Source organism: Ranitomeya imitator, chromosome 3, assembly GCF_032444005.1.
Source record: "Ranitomeya imitator isolate aRanImi1 chromosome 3, aRanImi1.pri, whole genome shotgun sequence".
Classification (NCBI taxonomy): domain Eukaryota; kingdom Metazoa; phylum Chordata; class Amphibia; order Anura; family Dendrobatidae; genus Ranitomeya; species Ranitomeya imitator.
Window position 1 is genome coordinate 804,004,615 of NC_091284.1, and position 19,474 is coordinate 804,024,088.

Here is a 19,474-nt window from a genome sequence, read left to right on the forward strand (position 1 = left end):
CAGAAGCCAAGCCAAACTCACTCTGTATACCGACCCCAGGCTAACCCACCTTCTATACAGACCCCTCACCAAACCCAACCTCTATATAGACCCCAGACCAGACCCACCTTCGATGCAGACCTCAGGCCAGATGTACCCTCTATTCAGAATCCAAGCCAACCCCCCTCTATACAAACCCCAAGCCAGAATCAACCTCTTTATAGACCCCAGGTCAGACACACGTTCTATACAGACCCCAGGCCAGACCCACTCTCTATACAGAACCCAAGTCAACCAAACCCTCTATACAGACCGCAGGCCAAACCCACCCTCTATACAGACCGCAGGCCAGACCCACCCTCTATACAGAACCCAAGCCAAATCCACCCTTTATACAGCACCCAAGCCAAACCCACCTTCTATATAGACCGCAGGCCAGACCCACCCTCTATACAGACCTCAGGCCAGATCCACCCTATACAGACCTCAGGCCAGATCCACCCTATACAGACCACAGGCCAGACCCACACTCAATACAGATCCGAAGCCAGACCCACCCTCTATACAAATTCAAACTGAAGAAAAGGACAGCGCCACACCGGATAGTGAAAAGCAGCTCACATATTTATTCTGCCTCCTGTGGCAACGTTTCGGTCCAAAGACTTTTGTCAAGCTTGACAAAGGTCTTCGGACCGAAACGTTGCCGCAGGAGGCAGAATAAATATGTGAGCTGCTTTTCACTATCCGGTGTGGCGCTGTCCTTTTCTTCAGTTTGGATTTGGATGTTCTGTCTGGGATGGACCCCCTGGTGAGGACGTGCGCCCCGATGTCCATAGAGACTATATAATTATAGGGTGCGGCTTTACTGCTTTCTTTGAAACTTCCAACCTCTATACAGACCTCAGGCCAGACTCACCCTCTATACAGACCACAGGCCAGACCCACACTCAATACAGATCCGAAGCCAGACCCACCCTCTATACAGACCTCAGGCAAGATCCATCTTCTATAAAGACACCAGGCTAGACCCACCCTCAATACAGATCCCAGGTCAGTACCTCCTGAATACTGAACCCACACCAGACTTCCTAGTATACAGACCCTATGTGACACCAACCCATCTAAAGAAACCAGAACTGACCCCAATTGATCAACTAAGGTTTGCAAATGAATATAAATGTTGCGGTCTAGAAAACACAGAAATAACTGTACATGCCTTTGGTAGAATGCATATTTGGATCATTTTGGGATGTGGCATTAATATTAAAGGGATGGGCAAAGATCTGAATACTGGCCCTTTTGCATTCATGACAAATTCTCCTTGAGGAACGTTCTATAATATAGGCATGTACAATGTACATCTTACCTGCTATTAATTTGGTTCTACAATGAAGGTGTAGATACCATCATTGACTGCAGCTTGGCTACACTGTCTATTGGAGTCTTTGGTAGTCTAAAATCTTTCTCCAGTCTCTTGAGGCTTATGAGTTTGCTCTACATCTCCTTCGGCTGGCCTTTACCTGTCCCACCCCTGCTTTAACTTCATTTTCAAAAAATACATAGTATGTTGCTGACATTAAAACTCCTCAAGGTAATTTATACAGAATAGGTCTTGCCATGTTATAGTCGGAGCGACTGAAAGTCCCTAAGCTTGGCACTATGGATTTCACTAAGATGTCCTTTAAACTGTGTTTCCTTGTCATTTGCTTGCTGTTTCCCAACCATGATTCAGGGGGTTTCTCAAAATATAGTCAAAACTTCTTTGGACGATCACATTGAAGGAAAGCTACAAGATGTTTGACATATGAGTCGGAAAGTGTAGAAATTAGAAAGTAATGTTTTGGTGTCCCCTCATCTAGTATCTTTGAGTTAGAGGTTGGAACGAAGGATTCAAAGTTTCCCCAGTGGAGATGAACTTAAGAACGTGCATGACCTTAATTAGGTTCACTCACCAACATCGGGGTCATTAGCCTGCACTCTCGTCAGCAAAGCTTTGGTGACCGTATTCTCGTAGACACTGGCAGTGTAATAATCAGCCGAGAAGACTGGAGGGTTATCATTGACATCTTCCAGAATTAAACGGATTTCAGACTGGCAAAACCTTCCTCCCCCATCCGTGGCTCGAGCAATTAAATTGTATACTGGAATCTTCTCGCGGTCCAAGGGGGCCAAGGTCTTCAGCTCACCTGCAATTGTTTGGAAAAATAAAAGATGACAGCTCAGCTTGTAGCATATGTCCCGTTCCATCTCTCCTGTGGCTGCCACCAGCAACGCACACAATTTTCATTCTAGGTCTTCGCGAAGAGGAAGCCAATTAAGCCCGGACTGGAAAGGGACAACGTGTTTTCAGAATCAGACCCAAAAGATTTTGATAGTTTTGTAAGATTATTCTCTGACTCTCACCGGCTTTATCTTCTCAGCATTTAATTAAAAAACATGAGATCAGCCAAATGCAAAAGACAGAGGTTGGTTAACAGCTCCTTAAAATCCCAGAAGTTAAAAAAAATATGGGCAGACTGCCAGGCTCGTAAATGTGCGTTTTTTTTGTTTTATTTTTTTATACTTTGATCACTCACTCAAATTTGTTCACCAAGCAAAACAATTTGCCCCTTTTAGTGACCGGGCAACATTTTACAAATCAGACGTGTCATTTTATTTGGCAATACCTCTGTAATGTTTTAACATTTCCCACTGAGTCTGAAACTATTTTTTCATGACACGTTCTACTTTATGTTCACGGTAAACGTAAGCTGACAAGTTTTGTGTTTTTTTGTGAAAATATCAGAAATTTTCACGAAAATGTCGAAAAATTAGCGATTTTCACATTTTTAATATTTACACCCTTACCCAACCAGATCGTTATACCACAAGAAATAATGAATACATATAATTTGCCATGTGCTTACTTATGCCGCCATCATTTTTCAAATGCCCATTGATTTTGTTAGGATGTCTCGCAGCAATTTTTAATTTTTCATGGAAATTTACAAAACTTATATATATATTTTTAGAGACCTATTCAGTTTTAAAGTGACTTTGAGACACCATTTTAAAAATAACACCCCTATAAGTAATCAAAACTGCTGTCCGGTAGATTGCTAACCCTTCAGGTGCCTCACAAAAAGGGGAATGAATGGAATGAAAAATTATATATTTTTTTCCACTAAAATGTTGTCAACATCCTAAAAGGCTACCATAGTTCATAGACCCTGAGGCCATTACCTGGCGACCATCGAGACCATACAATTGCGACCTCGTGGTGCCATTGGAGGTAACGAGGAAGCCCCCTCACTCTGTTGACCCCCTAAATGCCGCTGTCACTATAGACTGCAGCATATAGGGGTTTATACCACCATGATCAGTTTCATCACCGTCCATGGCCAATGCAGCAGGGCATCAACTATCGTATAAATATGGCACCTAATATCTATTGGTAATCCATGATTAAGACTCTTGAGTTGGAACGCGTCAGATTTTTTACCACCCACTGCCTGTAATATGTTCTTTTAACAAAAGTAATAAAGGAATAATTTTTAGACTTACCTTCCTGCCTGAGATCGCTACTGTGCATTTGGCCTACTATATATTCACCCATCGGGGCACGCTATTCTTTTATTTCTCAGGTCAATAAAAAGGCATATTGGTGGACATTAAATAGCTAAAGGGGTGTTCTCCAGGCATTTTCTTTATTATTTTTATATTTTATTATGTTTTTAAATAGCTACAACCAGCTTCATACCCCATGAACAAGATTATGGACTGGCTTTAAATATCTGACTCTAATTGGAATTTCAAGAAAAATTTACATTTTTACAAAAAAAAAAAAAAAAAAAGAATTTGCATTATTGGCCTCTCCTCAAGATCGTCAATCAATGTGTGATCGGTGGAAGTGTGACCACAGCAGGCTAAATAGAGAAGAGTATCCGGGTCCATCAGTGGTCCCGTTAGGTGCCCCATGGTGACGAAGCCCACACTAATAGGCCACCAGTGAGGTCACGTCCTCAGCATACGTTCTTGGGGGAAAAAAACCCTTTACAAATATTTGGACACTTTCCTGCCCCGCTAGTATCTATACTTACCACTTTCAGAATCTAAATAAAAGTTATCAGCACCAGCTCCGTGCAGAGAATAGCGGATCTCAGAGTTGATCCCAATGTCGGCATCTTTAGCACTGATTTTTAGAAGCATCTTATTGGGAGGAATGTCTTCCGGAAAGGAGGCTGCATTTACAACCTATGGAGAGAAATGATACCATAAAATCACAATGGTGCACGGTCACAGTCTGTACGGAGGATCCTCCATGTAATGCTGCTTATTTTGTGTAGCATATTCCGTGTAGCCACGCTTTTCTATTCCAGTCTATATAGAGCATGCTCTCAATAGCTCTGCCTGTTTAGTGTCTCTATAGACCATGCTCCCTGTAGTCCTGCATGTTCAGTGTCTCTATAGAGCATGCTCCCTGTAGTCCTGCATGTTCAGTGTCTCTACAGAGCATGCTCCCTGTAGTCCTGCATGTTCAGTGTCTCTACAGAGCATGCTCCCTGTAGTCCTGCATGTTCAGTGTCTCTATAGAGCATGCTCCCTGTAGTCCTGCATGTTCAGTGTCTCTACAGAGCATGCTCCCTGTAGTCCTGCATGTTCAGTGTCTCTACAGAGCATGCTCTCTGTAGTCCTGCATGTTCAGTGTCTCTACAGAGCATGCTCCCTGTAGTCCTGCATGTTCAGTGTCCCTACAGAGCATGCTCCCTGTAGTCCTGCATGTTCAGTGTCTCTACAGAGCATGCTCTCTGTAGTCCTGCATGTTCAGTGTCTCTACAGAGCATGCTCCCTGTAGTCCTGCATGTTCAGTGTCTCTAGAGAGCATGCTCCCTGTAGCCCTGCATGTTCAGTGTCTCTATAGAGCATGCTCCCTGTAGTCCTGCATGTTCAGTGTCTCTACAGAGCATGCTCCCTGTAGTCCTGCATGTTCAGTGTCTCTATAGAGCATGCTCCCTGTAGTCCTGCATGTTCAGTGTCTCTATAGAGCATGCTCCCTGTAGTCCTGCATGTTCAGTGTCTCTACAGAGCATGCTCCCTGTAGTCCTGCATGTTTAGTGTCTCTACAGAGCATGCTCCCTGTAGTCCTGCATGTTTAGTGTCTCTACAGAGCATGCTCCCTGTAGTCCTGCATGTTTAGTGTCTCTACAGAGCATGCTCTCTGTAGTCCTGCATGTTTAGTGTCTCTACAGAGCATGCTCTCTGTAGTCCTGCATGTTCAGTGTCTCTACAGAACATGCTCCCTGTAGTCCTGCATGTTTAGTGTCTCTACAGAACATGCTCCCTGTAGCCCTGCATGTTCAGTGTCTCTACAGAACATGCTCCCTGTAGCCCTGCATGTTCAGTGTCTCTACAGAGCATGCTCCCTGTAGTCCTGCATGTTCAGTGTCTCTACAGAACATGCTCCCTGTAGCCCTGCATGTTCAGTGTCTCTACAGAGCATGCTCCCTGTAGTCCTGCATGTTTAGTGTCTCTATAGACCATGCTCTCTGTAGCCCTGCATGTTCAGTGTCTCTACAGAGCATGCTCTCTGTAGCCCTGCATGTTCAGTGTCTCTATAGAGCATGCTCCCTGTAGCCCTGCATGTTCAGTGTCTCTACAGAGCATGGTCTCTGTAGCCCTGCATGTTCAGTGTCTCTACAGAGCATGCTCCCTGTAGTCCTGCATGTTCAGTGTCTCTACAGAGCATGCTCCCTATAGTCCTGCATGTTCAGTGTCTCTACAGAGCATGCTCCCTGTAGTCCTGCATGTTCAGTGTCTCTACAGAGCATGCTCCCTGTAGTCCTGCATGTTCAGTGTCTCTATAGAGCATGCTCCCTGTAGTCCTGCATGTTCAGTGTCTCTACAGAACATGCTCCCTGTAGCCCTGCATGTTCAGTGTCTCTACAGAGCATGCTCCCTGTAGTCCTGCATGTTTAGTGTCTCTACAGAGCATGCTCCCTGTAGTCCTGCATGTTCAGTGTCTCTACAGAACATGCTCCCTGTAGCCCTGCATGTTCAGTGTCTCTACAGAGCATGCTCCCTGTAGTCCTGCATGTTTAGTGTCTCTACAGAGCATGCTCCCTGTAGTCCTGCATGTTCAGTGTCTCTACAGAGCATGCTCCCTGTAGTCCTGCATGTTTAGCGTCTCTATAGACCATGCTCTCTGTAGCCCTGCATGTTCAGTGTCTCTACAGAGCATGGTCTCTGTAGCCCTGCATGTTCAGTGTCTCTACAGAGCATGCTCCCTGTAGTCCTGCATGTTCAGTGTCTCTACAGAGCATGCTCCTTGTAGTCCTGCATGTTCAGTGTCTCTACAGAGCATGCTCCCTGTAGTCCTGCATGTTCAGTATCTCTACAGAGCATGCTCCCTGTAGTCCTGCATGTTCAGTGTCTCTATAGAGCATGCTCCCTGTAGTCCTGCATGTTCAGTGTCTCTACAGAGCATGCTCCCTGTAGTCCTGCATGTTCAGTGTCTCTACAGAGCATGCTCCCTGTAGTCCTGCATGTTCAGTATCTCTACAGAGCATGCTCCCTGTAGTCCTGCATGTTCAGTGTCTCTACAGAGCATGCTCAGTGTAACCCTGCATGTTCAGTGTCTCTACAGAGCATGCTCCCTGTAGTCCTGCATGTTCAGTGTCTCTACAGAGCATGCTCCCTGTAGTCCTGCATGTTCAGTGTCTCTACAGAGCATGCTCCCTGTAGTCCTGCATGTTTAGTGTCTCTACAGAGCATGCTCCCTGTAGTCCTGCATGTTCAGTATCTCTACAGAGCATGCTCTCTGTAGTCCTGCATGTTCAGTGTCTCTACAGAGCATGCTCCCTGTAGTCCTGCATGTTCAGTGTCTCTATAGAGCATGCTCCCTGTAGCCCTGCATGTTCAGTGTCTCTACAGAGCATGCTCTCTGTAGCCCTGCATGCTCAGTGTCTCTACAGAGCATGCTCCCTGTAGTCCTGCATGTTCAGTGTCTCTATAGAGCATGCTCCCTGTAGCCCTGCATGTTCAGTGTCTCTACAGAGCATGCTCCCTGTAGCCCTGCATGTTCAGTGTCTCTACAGAGCATGCTCCCTGTAGTCCTGCATGTTCAGTGTCTCTATAGAGCATGCTCCCTGTAGTCCTGCATGTTCAGTGTCTCTACAGAGCATGCTCCCTGTAGCCCTGCATGTTCAGTGTCTCTACAGAGCATGCTCCCTGTAGCCCTGCATGTTCAGTGTCTCTACAGAGCATGCTCCCTGTAGTCCTGCATGTTTAGTGTCTCTACAGAGCATGCTCCCTGTAGTCCTGCATGTTTAGTGTCTCTACAGAGCATGCTCCCTGTAGTCCTGCATGTTTAGTGTCTCTACAGAGCATGCTCTCTGTAGTCCTGCATGTTTAGTGTCTCTACAGAGCATGCTCCCTGTAGTCCTGCATGTTCAGTGTCTCTACAGAGCATGCTCTCTGTAGTCCTGCATGTTCAGTGTCTCTACAGAGCATGCTCCCTGTAGTCTTGCATGTTTAGTGTCTCTACAGAGCATGCTCTCTGTAGTCCTGCATGTTTAGTGTCTCTACAGAGCATGCTCCCTGTAGTCCTGCATGTTTAGTGTCTCTACAGAGCATGCTCTCTGTAGTCCTGCATGTTCAGTGTCTCTACAGAGCATGCTCCCTGTAGTCCTGCATGTTCAGTGTCTCTACAGAGCATGCTCCCTGTAGTCCTGCATGTTCAGTGTCTCTACAGAGCATGCTCCCTGTAGTCCTGCATGTTTAGTGTCTCTACAGAGCATGCTCCCTGTAATCCTGCATGTTCAGTGTCTCTACAGAGCATGCTCCCTGTAGTCCTGCATGTTCAGTGTCTCTACAGAGCATGCTCCCTGTAGTCCTGCATGTTTAGTGTCTCTACAGAGCATGCTCCCTGTAGTCCTGCATGTTCAGTGTCTCTACAGAGCATGCTCTCTGTAGTCCTGCATGTTTAGTGTCTCTACAGAGCATGCTCCCTGTAATCCTGCATGTTCAGTGTCTCTACAGAGCATGCTCTCTGTAGTCCTGCATGTTCAGTGTCTCTACAGAGCATGCTCCCTGTAGTCCTGCATGTTCAGTGTCTCTACAGAGCATGCTCCCTGTAGTCCTGCATGTTCAGTGTCTCTACAGAGCATGCTCCCTGTAGTCCTGCATGTTCAGTGTCTCTACAGAGCATGCTCCCTGTAGTCCTGCATGTTTAGTGTCTCTACAGAGCATGCTCCCTATAGTCCTGCATGTTCAGTGGCTCTACAGAGCATGCTCCCTGTAGTCCTGCATGTTTAGTGTCTCTACAGAGCATGCTCCCTGTAGTCCTGAATGTTTAGTGTCTCTACAGAGCATGCTCCCTGTAGTCCTGCATGTTTAGTGTCTCTACAGAGCATGCTCCCTGTAGTCCTGCATGTTTAGTGTCTCTACAGAGCATGCTCTCTGTAGTCCTGCATGTTCAGTGTCCCTACAGAGCATGCTCCCTGTAGTCCTGCATGTTTAGTGTCTCTACAGAGCATGCTCTCTGTAGTCCTGCATGTTTAGTGTCTCTACAGAGCATGCTCCCTGTAGTCCTGCATGTTCAGTGTTTCTACAGAGCATGCTCAGTGTAACCCTGCATGTTCAGTGTCTCTACAGAACATGCTCCCTGTAGTCCTGCATGTTCAGTGTCTCTACAGAGCATGCTCCCTGTAGTCCTGCATGTTCAGTATCTCTACAGAGCATGCTCCCTGTAGTCCTGCATGTTCAGTGTCTCTACAGAGCATGCTCTCTGTAGTCCTGCATGTTCAGTGTCTCTACAGAGCATGCGCCCTGTAGTCCTGCATGTTCAGTATCTCTACAGAGCATGCTCCCTGTAGTCCTGCATGTTCAGTGTCTCTACAGAGCATGCTCCCTGTAGTCCTGCATGTTCAGTGTCTCTACAGAGCATGCTCCCTGTAGTCCTGCATGTTCAGTATCTCTACAGAGCATGCTCCCTGTAGTCCTGCATGTTCAGTGACTCTACAGAGCATGCTCCCTGTAGTCCTGCATGTTCAGTATCTCTACAGAGCATGCTCTCTGTAGTCCTGCATGTTTAGTGCAGCACGGTGGCGCAGTGGTTAGCACAGCAGCCTTGCAGCGCTGGGGTCGTGGGTTCTAATCCCACCCAGGACAACATCTACAAAGAGTTTGTATGTTCTCTCCGTGTTTGCGTGGGTTTCCTCCGGGTACTCCGGTTTCCTCCCACATTTCAAAAAGACATACTGATAGGGATTCTAGATTGTGAGCCCCAATGGGGACAGTGATGATAATGTGTGCAAAACTGTAAAGCGCTGCGGAATATGTTAGCGCTATATAAAAATAAAGATTATTATTATTAGTGTCTCTACAGAGCATGCTCAGTGTAACCCTGCATGTTCAGTGTCTCTACAGAGCATGCTCAGTGTAACCCTGCATGTTCAGTGTCTCTACAGAGCATGCTCCCTGTAGTCATGCATGTTCAGTATCTCTACAGAGCATGCTCCCTGTAGTCCTGCATGTTCAGTATCTCTACAGAGCATGCTCCCTGTAGTCCTGCATGTTCAGTGTCTCTACAGAGCATGCTCCCTGTAGCCCTGCATGTTCAGTATCTCTACAGAGCATGCTCCCTGTAGTCCTGCATGTTCAGTGTCTCTACAGAGCATGCTCAGTGTAACCCTGCATGTTCAGTGTCTCTACAGAACATGCTCCCTGTAGTCCTGCATGTTCAGTATCTCTACAGAGCATGCTCCCTGTAGTCCTGCATGTTCAGTATCTCTTCAAAGCATGCTCCCTGTAGTCCTGCATGTTCAGTGTCTCTACAGAGCATGCTCCCTGTAGCCATGCATGTTCAGTGTCTCTACAGAGCATGCTCCCTGTAGTCCTGCATGTTCAGTATCTCTACAGAGCATGCTCCCTGTAGTCCTGCATGTTTAGTGTCTCTACAGAGCATGCTCAGTGTAACCCTGCATGTTCAGTGTCTCTACAGAGCATGCTCCCTGTAGTCCTGCATGTTCAGTGTCTCTACAGAGCATGCTCCCTGTAGTCCTGCATGTTCAGTGTCTCTACAGAGCATTCTCCCTACAGTCCTGCATGTTCAGTATCTCTACAGAGCATGCTCCCTGTAGTCCTGCATGTTCAGTGTCTCTACAGAGCATGCTCCCTGTAGTCCTGCATGTTCAGTGTCTCTACAGAGCATGCTCCCTGTAGTCCTGCATGTTTAGTGTCTCTATAGACCATGCTCTCTGTAGTCCTGCATGTTCAGTGTCTCTACAGAGCATGCTCCCTGTAGTCCTGCATGTTTAGTGTCTCTACAGAGCATGCTCCCTGTAGTCCTGCATGTTCAGTGTCTCTACAGAGCATGCTCCCTGTAGTCCTGCATGTTCAGTGTCTCTACAGAGCATGCTCCCTGTAGTCCTGCATGTTCAGTGTCTCTACAGAGCATGCTCCCTGTAGTCCTGCATGTTCAGTGTCTCTACAGAGCATGCTCCCTGTAGTCCTGCATGTTCAGTGTCTCTACAGAGCATGCTCCCTGTAGTCCTGCATGTTCAGTGTCTCTATAGAGCATGCTCCCTGTAGTCCTGCATGTTCAGTGTCTCTACAGAACATGCTCCCTGTAGCCCTGCATGTTCAGTGTCTCTACAGAGCATGCTCCCTGTAGTCCTGCATGTTTAGTGTCTCTACAGAGCATGCTCCCTGTAGTCCTGCATGTTCAGTGTCTCTACAGAGCATGCTCCCTGTAGTCCTGCATGTTTAGTGTCTCTATAGACCATGCTCTCTGTAGCCCTGCATGTTCAGTATCTCTACAGAGCATGCTCTCTGTAGCCCTGCATGTTCAGTGTCTCTATAGAGCATGCTCCCTGTAGCCCTGCATGTTCAGTGTCTCTACAGAGCATGGTCTCTGTAGCCCTGCATGTTCAGTGTCTCTACAGAGCATGCTCCCTGTAGTCCTGCATGTTCAGTGTCTCTATAGAGCATGCTCCCTGTAGTCCTGCATGTTCAGTGTCTCTATAGAGCATGCTCCCTGTAGCCCTGCATGTTCAGTGTCTCTACAGAGCATGGTCTCTGTAGCCCTGCATGTTCAGTGTCTCTACAGAGCATGCTCCCTGTAGTCCTGCATGTTCAGTGTCTCTACAGAGCATGCTCCCTGTAGTCCTGCATGTTCAGTGTCTCTACAGAGCATGCTCCCTGTAGTCCTGCATGTTCAGTATCTCTACAGAGCATGCTCCCTGTAGTCCTGCATGTTCAGTGTCTCTATAGAGCATGCTCCCTGTAGTCCTGCATGTTCAGTGTCTCTACAGAGCATGCTCCCTGTAGTCCTGCATGTTCAGTGTCTCTACAGAGCATGCTCCCTGTAGTCCTGCATGTTCAGTATCTCTACAGAGCATGCTCCCTGTAGTCCTGCATGTTCAGTGTCTCTACAGAGCATGCTCAGTGTAACCCTGCATGTTCAGTGTCTCTACAGAGCATGCTCCCTGTAGTCCTGCATGTTCAGTGTCTCTACAGAGCATGCTCCCTGTAGTCCTGCATGTTCAGTGTCTCTACAAAGCATGCTCCCTGTAGTCCTGCATGTTTAGTGTCTCTACAGAGCATGCTCCCTGTAGTCCTGCATGTTCAGTATCTCTACAGAGCATGCTCTCTGTAGTCCTGCATGTTCAGTGTCTCTACAGAGCATGCTCCCTGTAGTCCTGCATGTTCAGTGTCTCTATAGAGCATGCTCCCTGTAGCCCTGCATGTTCAGTGTCTCTACAGAGCATGCTCTCTGTAGCCCTGCATGCTCAGTGTCTCTACAGAGCATGCTCCCTGTAGTCCTGCATGTTCAGTGTCTCTATAGAGCATGCTCCCTGTAGCCCTGCATGTTCAGTGTCTCTACAGAGCATGCTCCCTGTAGCCCTGCATGTTCAGTGTCTCTACAGAGCATGCTCCCTGTAGTCCTGCATGTTCAGTGTCTCTATAGAGCATGCTCCCTGTAGTCCTGCATGTTCAGTGTCTCTACAGAGCATGCTCCCTGTAGCCCTGCATGTTCAGTGTCTCTACAGAGCATGCTCCCTGTAGCCCTGCATGTTCAGTGTCTCTACAGAGCATGCTCCCTGTAGTCCTGCATGTTCAGTGTCTCTACAGAGCATGCTCCCTGTAGTCCTGCATGTTTAGTGTCTCTACAGAGCATGCTCCCTGTAGTCCTGCATGTTTAGTGTCTCTACAGAGCATGCTCCCTGTAGTCCTGCATGTTTAGTGTCTCTACAGAGCATGCTCCCTGTAGTCCTGCATGTTTAGTGTCTCTACAGAGCATGCTCTCTGTAGTCCTGCATGTTTAGTGTCTCTACAGAGCATGCTCCCTGTAGTCCTGCATGTTCAGTGTCTCTACAGAGCATGCTCTCTGTAGTCCTGCATGTTCAGTGTCTCTACAGAGCATGCTCCCTGTAGTCCTGCATGTTTAGTGTCTCTACAGAGCATGCTCTCTGTAGTCCTGCATGTTTAGTGTCTCTACAGAGCATGCTCCCTGTAGTCCTGCATGTTTAGTGTCTCTACAGAGCATGCTCCCTGTAGTCCTGCATGTTCAGTGTCTCTACAGAGCATGCTCTCTGTAGTCCTGCATGTTCAGTTTCTCTACAGAGCATGCTCTCTGTAGTCCTGCATGTTTAGTGTCACTACAGAGCATGCTCCCTGTAGTCCTGCATGTTCAGTGTCTCTACAGAGCATGCTCTCTGTAGTCCTGCATGTTTAGTGTCTCTACAGAGCATGCTCCCTGTAATCCTGCATGTTCAGTGTCTCTACAGAGCATGCTCTCTGTAGTCCTGCATGTTCAGTGTCTCTACAGAGCATGCTCCCTGTAGTCCTGCATGTTCAGTGTCTCTACAGAGCATGCTCCCTGTAGTCCTGCATGTTCAGTGTCTCTACAGAGCATGCTCCCTGTAGTCCTGCATGTTCAGTGTCTCTACAGAGCATGCTCCCTGTAGTCCTGCATGATTAGTGTCTCTACAGAGCATGCTCCCTGTAGTCCTGCATGTTCAGTGGCTCTACAGAGCATGCTCCCTGTAGTCCTGCATGTTTAGTGTCTCTACAGAGCATGCTCCCTGTAGTCCTGCATGTTTAGTGTCTCTACAGAGCATGCTCCCTGTAGTCCTGCATGTTTAGTGTCTCTACAGAGCATGCTCCCTGTAGTCCTGCATGTTTAGTGTCTCTACAGAGCATGCTCTCTGTAGTCCTGCATGTTCAGTGTCCCTACAGAGCATGCTCCCTGTAGTCCTGCATGTTTAGTGTCTCTACAGAGCATGCTCTCTGTAGTCCTGCATGTTTAGTGTCTCTACAGAGCATGCTCCCTGTAGTCCTGCATGTTCAGTGTTTCTACAGAGCATGCTCAGTGTAACCCTGCATGTTCAGTGTCTCTACAGAACATGCTCCCTGTAGTCCTGCATGTTCAGTGTCTCTACAGAGCATGCTCCCTGTAGTCCTGCATGTTCAATATCTCTACAGAGCATGCTCCCTGTAGTCCTGCATGTTCAGTGTCTCTACAAAGCATGCTCTCTGTAGTCCTGCATGTTCAGTGTCTCTACAGAGCATGCGCCCTGTAGTCCTGCATGTTCAGTATCTCTACAGAGCATGCTCCCTGTAGTCCTGCATGTTCAGTGTCTCTACAGAGCATGCTCCCTGTAGTCCTGCATGTTCAGTGTCTCTACAGAGCATGCGCCCTGTAGTCCTGCATGTTCAGTATCTCTACAGATCATGCTCCCTGTAGTCCTGCATGTTCAGTGTCTCTACAGAGCATGCTCCCTGTAGTCCTGCATGTTCAGTGTCTCTACAGAGCATGCTCCCTGTAGTCCTGCATGTTCAGTGTCTCTACAGAGCATGCTCCCTGTAGTCCTGCATGTTCAGTGTCTCTATAGAGCATGCTCCCTGTAGTCCTGCATGTTCAGTGTCTCTACAGAACATGCTCCCTGTAGCCCTGCATGTTCAGTGTCTCTACAGAGCATGCTCCCTGTAGTCCTGCATGTTTAGTGTCTCTACAGAGCATGCTCCCTGTAGTCCTGCATGTTCAGTGTCTCTACAGAGCATGCTCCCTGTAGTCCTGCATGTTTAGTGTCTCTATAGACCATGCTCTCTGTAGCCCTGCATGTTCAGTATCTCTTCAGAGCATGCTCTTTGTAGCCCTGCATGTTCAGTGTCTCTATAGAGCATGCTCCCTGTAGCCCTGCATGTTCAGTGTCTCTACAGAGCATGGTCTCTGTAGCCCTGCATGTTCAGTGTCTCTACAGAGCATGCTCCCTGTAGTCCTGCATGTTCAGTGTCTCTACAGAGCATGCTCCCTGTAGTCCTGCATGTTCAGTGTCTCTACAGAGCATGCTCCCTGTAGTCCTGCATGTTCAGTGTCTCTACAGAGCATGCTCCCTGTAGTCCTGCATGTTCAGTATCTCTACAGAGCATGCTCTCTGTAGTCCTGCATGTTCAGTGTCTCTATAGAGCATGCTCCCTGTAGTCCTGCATGTTCAGTGTCTCTACAGCGCATGCTCCCTGTAGTCCTGCATGTTCAGTGTCTCTATAGAGCATGCTCCCTGTAGTCCTGCATGTTCAGTGTCTCTACAGAGCATGCTCCCTGTAGTCCTGCATGTTCAGTGTCTCTACAGAGCATGCTCCCTGTAGTCCTGCATGTTCAGTATCTCTACAGAGCATGCTCCCTGTAGTCCTGCATGTTCAGTGTCTCTACAGAGCATGCTCAGTGTAACCCTGCATGTTCAGTGTCTCTACAGAGCATGCTCCCTGTAGTCCTGCATGTTCAGTGTCTCTACAGAGCATGCTCCCTGTAGTCCTGCATGTTCAGTGTCTCTACAGAGCAAGCTCCCTGTAGTCCTGCATGTTTAGTGTCTCTACAGAGCATGCTCCCTGTAGTCCTGCATGTTCAGTATCTCTACAGAGCATGCTCTCTGTAGTCCTGCATGTTCAGTGTCTCTATAGAGCATGCTCCCTGTAGTCCTGCATGTTCAGTGTCTCTATAGAGCATGCTCCCTGTAGCCCTGCATGTTCAGTGTCTCTACAGAGCATGCTCTCTGTAGCCCTGCATGTTCAGTGTCTCTACAGAGCATGCTCCCTGTAGTCCTGCATGTTCAGTGTCTCTATAGAGCATGCTCCCTGTAGCCCTGCATGTTCAGTGTCTCTACAGAGCATGCTCCCTGTAGCCCTGCATGTTCAGTGTCTCTACAGAGCATGCTCCCTGTAGTCCTGCATGTTCAGTGTCTCTATAGAGCATGTTCCCTGTAGTCCTGCATGTTCAGTGTCTCTACAGAGCATGCTCCCTGTAGCCCTGCATGTTCAGTGTCTCTACAGAGCATGCTCCCTGTAGCCCTGCATGTTCAGTGTCTCTACAGAGCATGCTCCCTGTAGTCCTGCATGTTCAGTGTCTCTACAGAGCATGCTCCCTGTAGTCCTGCATGTTTAGTGTCTCTACAGAGCATGCTCCCTGTAGTCCTGCATGTTTAGTGCAGCACGGTGGCGCAGTGGTTAGCACAGCAGCCTTGCAGCGCTGGGGTCGTGGGTTCTAATCCCACCCAGGACAACATCTACAAAGAGTTTGTATGTTATCTCCGTTTTTGCGTGGGTTTCCTCCGGGTACTCCGGTTTCCTCCCACATTCCAAAAAGACATACTGATAGGGATTCTAGATTGTGAGCCCCAATGGGGACAGTGATGATAATGTGTGCAAAACTGTAAAGCGCTGCGGAATATGTTAGCGCTATATAAAAATAAAGATTATTATTATTAGTGTCTCTACAGAGCATGCTCAGTGTAACCCTGCATGTTCAGTGTCTCTACAGAGCATGCTCAGTGTAACCCTGCATGTTCAGTGTCTCTACAGAGCATGCTCCCTGTAGTCATGCATGTTCAGTATCTCTACAGAGCATGCTCCCTGTAGTCCTGCATGTTCAGTGTCTCTACAGAGCATGCTCCCTGTAGTCCTGCATGTTCATTATCTCTACAGAGCATGCTCCCTGTAGTCCTGCATGTTCAGTGTCTCTACAGAGCATGCTCAGTGTAACCCTGCATGTTCAGTGTCTCTACAGAACATGCTCCCTGTAGTCCTGCATGTTCAGTGTCTCTACAGAGCATGCTCCCTGTAGTCCTGCATGTTCAGTATCTCTACAAAGCATGCTCCCTGTAGTCCTGCATGTTCAGTGTCTCTACAGAGCATGCTCCCTGTAGTCCTGCATGTTCAGTGTCTCTACAGAGCATGCTCCCTGTAGTCCTGCATGTTCAGTATCTCTACAAATCATGCTCCCTGTAGTCCTGCATGTTTAGTGTCTCTACAGAGCATGCTCAGTGTAACCCTGCATGTTCAGTGTCTCTACAGAGCATGCTCCCTGTAGTCCTGCATGTTCAGTGTCTCTACAGAGCATGCTCCCTGTAGTCCTGCATGTTCAGTGTCTCTACAGAGCATTCTCCCTACAGTCCTGCATGTTCAGTATCTCTACAGAGCATGCTCCCTGTAGTCCTGCATGTTCAGTGTCTCTACAGAGCATGCTCCCTGTAGTCCTGCATGTTCAGTGTCTCTACAGAGCATGCTCCCTGTAGTCCTGCATGTTCAGTATCTCTACAAAGCATGCTCCCTGTAGTCCTGCATGTTTAGTGTCTCTACAGAGCATGCTCAGTGTAACCCTGCATGTTCAGTGTCTCTACAGAGCATGCTCCCTGTAGTCCTGCATGTTCAGTGTCTCTACAGAGCATGCTCCCTGTAGTCCTGCATGTTCAGTGTCTCTACAGAGCATTCTCCCTGTAGTCCTGCATGTTCAGTGTCTCTACAGAGCATGCTCCCTGCAGTCCTGCATGTTCAGTGTCTCTACAGAGCATGCTCCCTGTAGTCCTGCATGTTCAGTGTCTCTACAGAGCATTCTCCCTGTAGTCCTGCATGTTCAGTATCTCTACAGAGCATGCTCCCTGTAGTCCTGCATGTTCAGTGTCTCTACAGAGCATGCTCCCTGTAGTCCTGCATGTTCAGTGTCTCTACAGAGCATGCTCCCTGTAGTCCTGCATGTTCAGTGTATATATGGCAGATGCTCCCTGTAGTCCTGCATGTTCAGTGTATATATGGCAGATGCTCCCTGTAGTCCTGCTTGTTCAGTGTCTGTAATGTGGTGCTTGCTTGAGGCCCTGTTAATGCATATATCCAGTATTTTAAAAAATTGTGCCCTAAAGAATTATGAATAGGAATCAAAAGGTAATTGATACCGTAGAAGAACCTCACAGCCGCCTCCTGGTAATATAGCTGCTAACATTGAACCAAGAACCAGTCTCATGAAAATCCCCAAAAATGACATTTCCTCTGTACCTGGTCACACACAGGGCTGTTATCATTCACATCGGTGACGTAAACTTCCACAACTGTTTGAGACACATAAAGTCCGTCGGTTGCTGTAATGTTGAGGAAGTACGTGTCCTGTTCTTCCCGGTCCAAGGATCTCTTCACATAAACTTTCCATTCATTTTCTATCAGCCCTAGGGCAAACTTCCCCTTGGGGTTACCTCCTGGAAAACAAGACATAATAATCAGATACCATTGCATCTCTTAGAGCAGCAGTTTGTGCTTCAGAGCTGCACTGAAAGAGAGAAGATGATGTTACAGCCAACGTCAGCCATTTTTTAAGGCTACGGACAAATGATTTTTGTCACCCAGTCACATACACATCCTTGTGCATCTTGCTGCCCTCTTCAATCTCATCCCCTTCTATGTCTGTGACATGCAGGATCTTCTGTCTGTCTGTCTGTCATGTCTGTGACATGCATGAACACCCAAGCCTTACACTATGGCTGGTCCGAATAACTATAGCAATTGTTACCATCCACCTCTCGTGTCTCCCCTTTTCCTCATAGTTTGTAAGCTTACGAGCAGGGCCCTCACTCCTCTTGGTATCTGTTTTGAACTGTATTTCTGTTATGCTGTAATGTCTATTGTATGTACAAGTCCCCTCTATAATTTGTAAAGCGCTGCGGAATATGTTGGCGCTATATAAATAAAAATTATTATTATTATTATTATTATTCTGCCATGAGCATCCTATGGGGGTGTTACACTCTGTGCTCACACATCCTGCAGCGCCACCACAGGGGGAATGACAAATTACATAGTGCCTACTGAAATCTATGCATCTGAAATGTATATTTTGGGTCCTCCAGAGCACAAAAACTTTTCCAATACCATACTGGCCAATATTTGATAGTCCCAAATAAGTAACCCCCTCTATACATTTAGACTTTGAAGGAGAGAATGGCTAATGAAATCAATTATTAACCTTACATAAGCTAGTAATATATGTGGTGTGGGAAAATGGCGTCTACATCCTGGAACTACGCGCTGGAATCCTTGGAATGTGAGGTGGACACACTAAAGACCATATATGGAATAGACCTGACATGGACCTATCACAGACTGATACTGGCTGCTGAGAAGCTGTGCCGCGCCCTCTTCCTGCCCGCTACAAGATCTTTGGTTTATACTAATAAAGTTCATTCTGTGCCAGCTTTTGCCGTTAGAGGAGCGCACATCTGACCCTTCGTCCGATGCCTTTCTTTTATGCATGCACTTGGCTCATATTTATCAGGTCAGGGGCAGGCAATCACTAAGATGTCACTTTAAAAGACCATCAATAAGACCACCCTAAAAAGGAAATCAAAATTTTTTTTTTTACAAACCTTACATACATAGTGTAGGCCATAGGGAATGTGCACACTAGAGTCTTTTAAAGTGGTTCCTCTCTCAAAAACTCCAGAAAAATTGCTAAAAATAAAAAAAAGTGCTCACTCTTCATTTCTACTGTAAAGCCATTTTGCGGTTCATATGTTCGCTCTTTTTTAGTATTTTTCTTTCACCTCAGGTTTTGAAAAACGGCCAGTGTGAAAAAAGTACATGATTGGGTATATCTAAACTATGGCCCCGATTCATCACAACCAAAGTTTTTCACGCAATGTGCCTGATTCATTACGAGGCTCTTAATTAATCAGGTAAGGTGATAATCGGCGTGCGCCTTCGTGGGCTTCGACAAAAAAATCTTACTCCGGTCAGGGACTAGAGTAAGATTTGTGCACCGGTTGTAATGAATTTAACGCCATGGCCCTTCCCACCCCAGCTTCCCTATTTTTGTCAGAGCTTGACATAAATAGCATAAAAATGCCAAAAAGTTGCTAATTTTTTGTGCGCAGCCTCGCATTGTTCAATATTTTGTGACTTTTGAAATGTTGTTACAATCAATGTCTGATCGGGCAGAGTCGGACACCCGGCACCCCGACAGTCGATTAGCTATTCTCGGTGTCAGTGGGGTAACTGCTCACTTGCGGAGCTGTTCTGTCTTCTCAGATTCACATCAATAGGAGGCGGATGTGCAGAACTCTTCTGCGGCCACTATCAGAAGACGGAGCAGCTCCGCAATAGAGCAGTTCCGGTCAGCGTCTGCCAACACCTATAGTAGCTGATCGGCAGGGGAGCAGGGTGTCAGGCTCCGACTGATCAGACATTGACGACCTCT

The 19,474-nt window shown here is 47.2% G+C and overlaps 1 protein-coding gene across 6 annotated transcripts in view; it reads right to left on the reverse strand.

Moving 5' to 3' along the window:
- The window catches only part of FAT3 (FAT atypical cadherin 3), a 745,380-nt gene that overhangs the window by 92,385 nt on the left and 633,521 nt on the right, over positions 1-19,474 (reverse strand). For all 6 annotated transcript variants that reach the window (XM_069759239.1, XM_069759241.1, XM_069759238.1 and 3 more), the window contains 3 exons: positions 17,284-17,480; positions 4,059-4,212; positions 1,932-2,165 (listed from right to left, as the gene is read on the reverse strand). In XM_069759239.1, the coding sequence (XP_069615340.1) occupies positions 1,932-2,165; positions 4,059-4,212; positions 17,284-17,480 (585 nt within the window). The remainder of the gene's footprint in view (positions 1-1,931; positions 2,166-4,058; positions 4,213-17,283; positions 17,481-19,474) is intronic.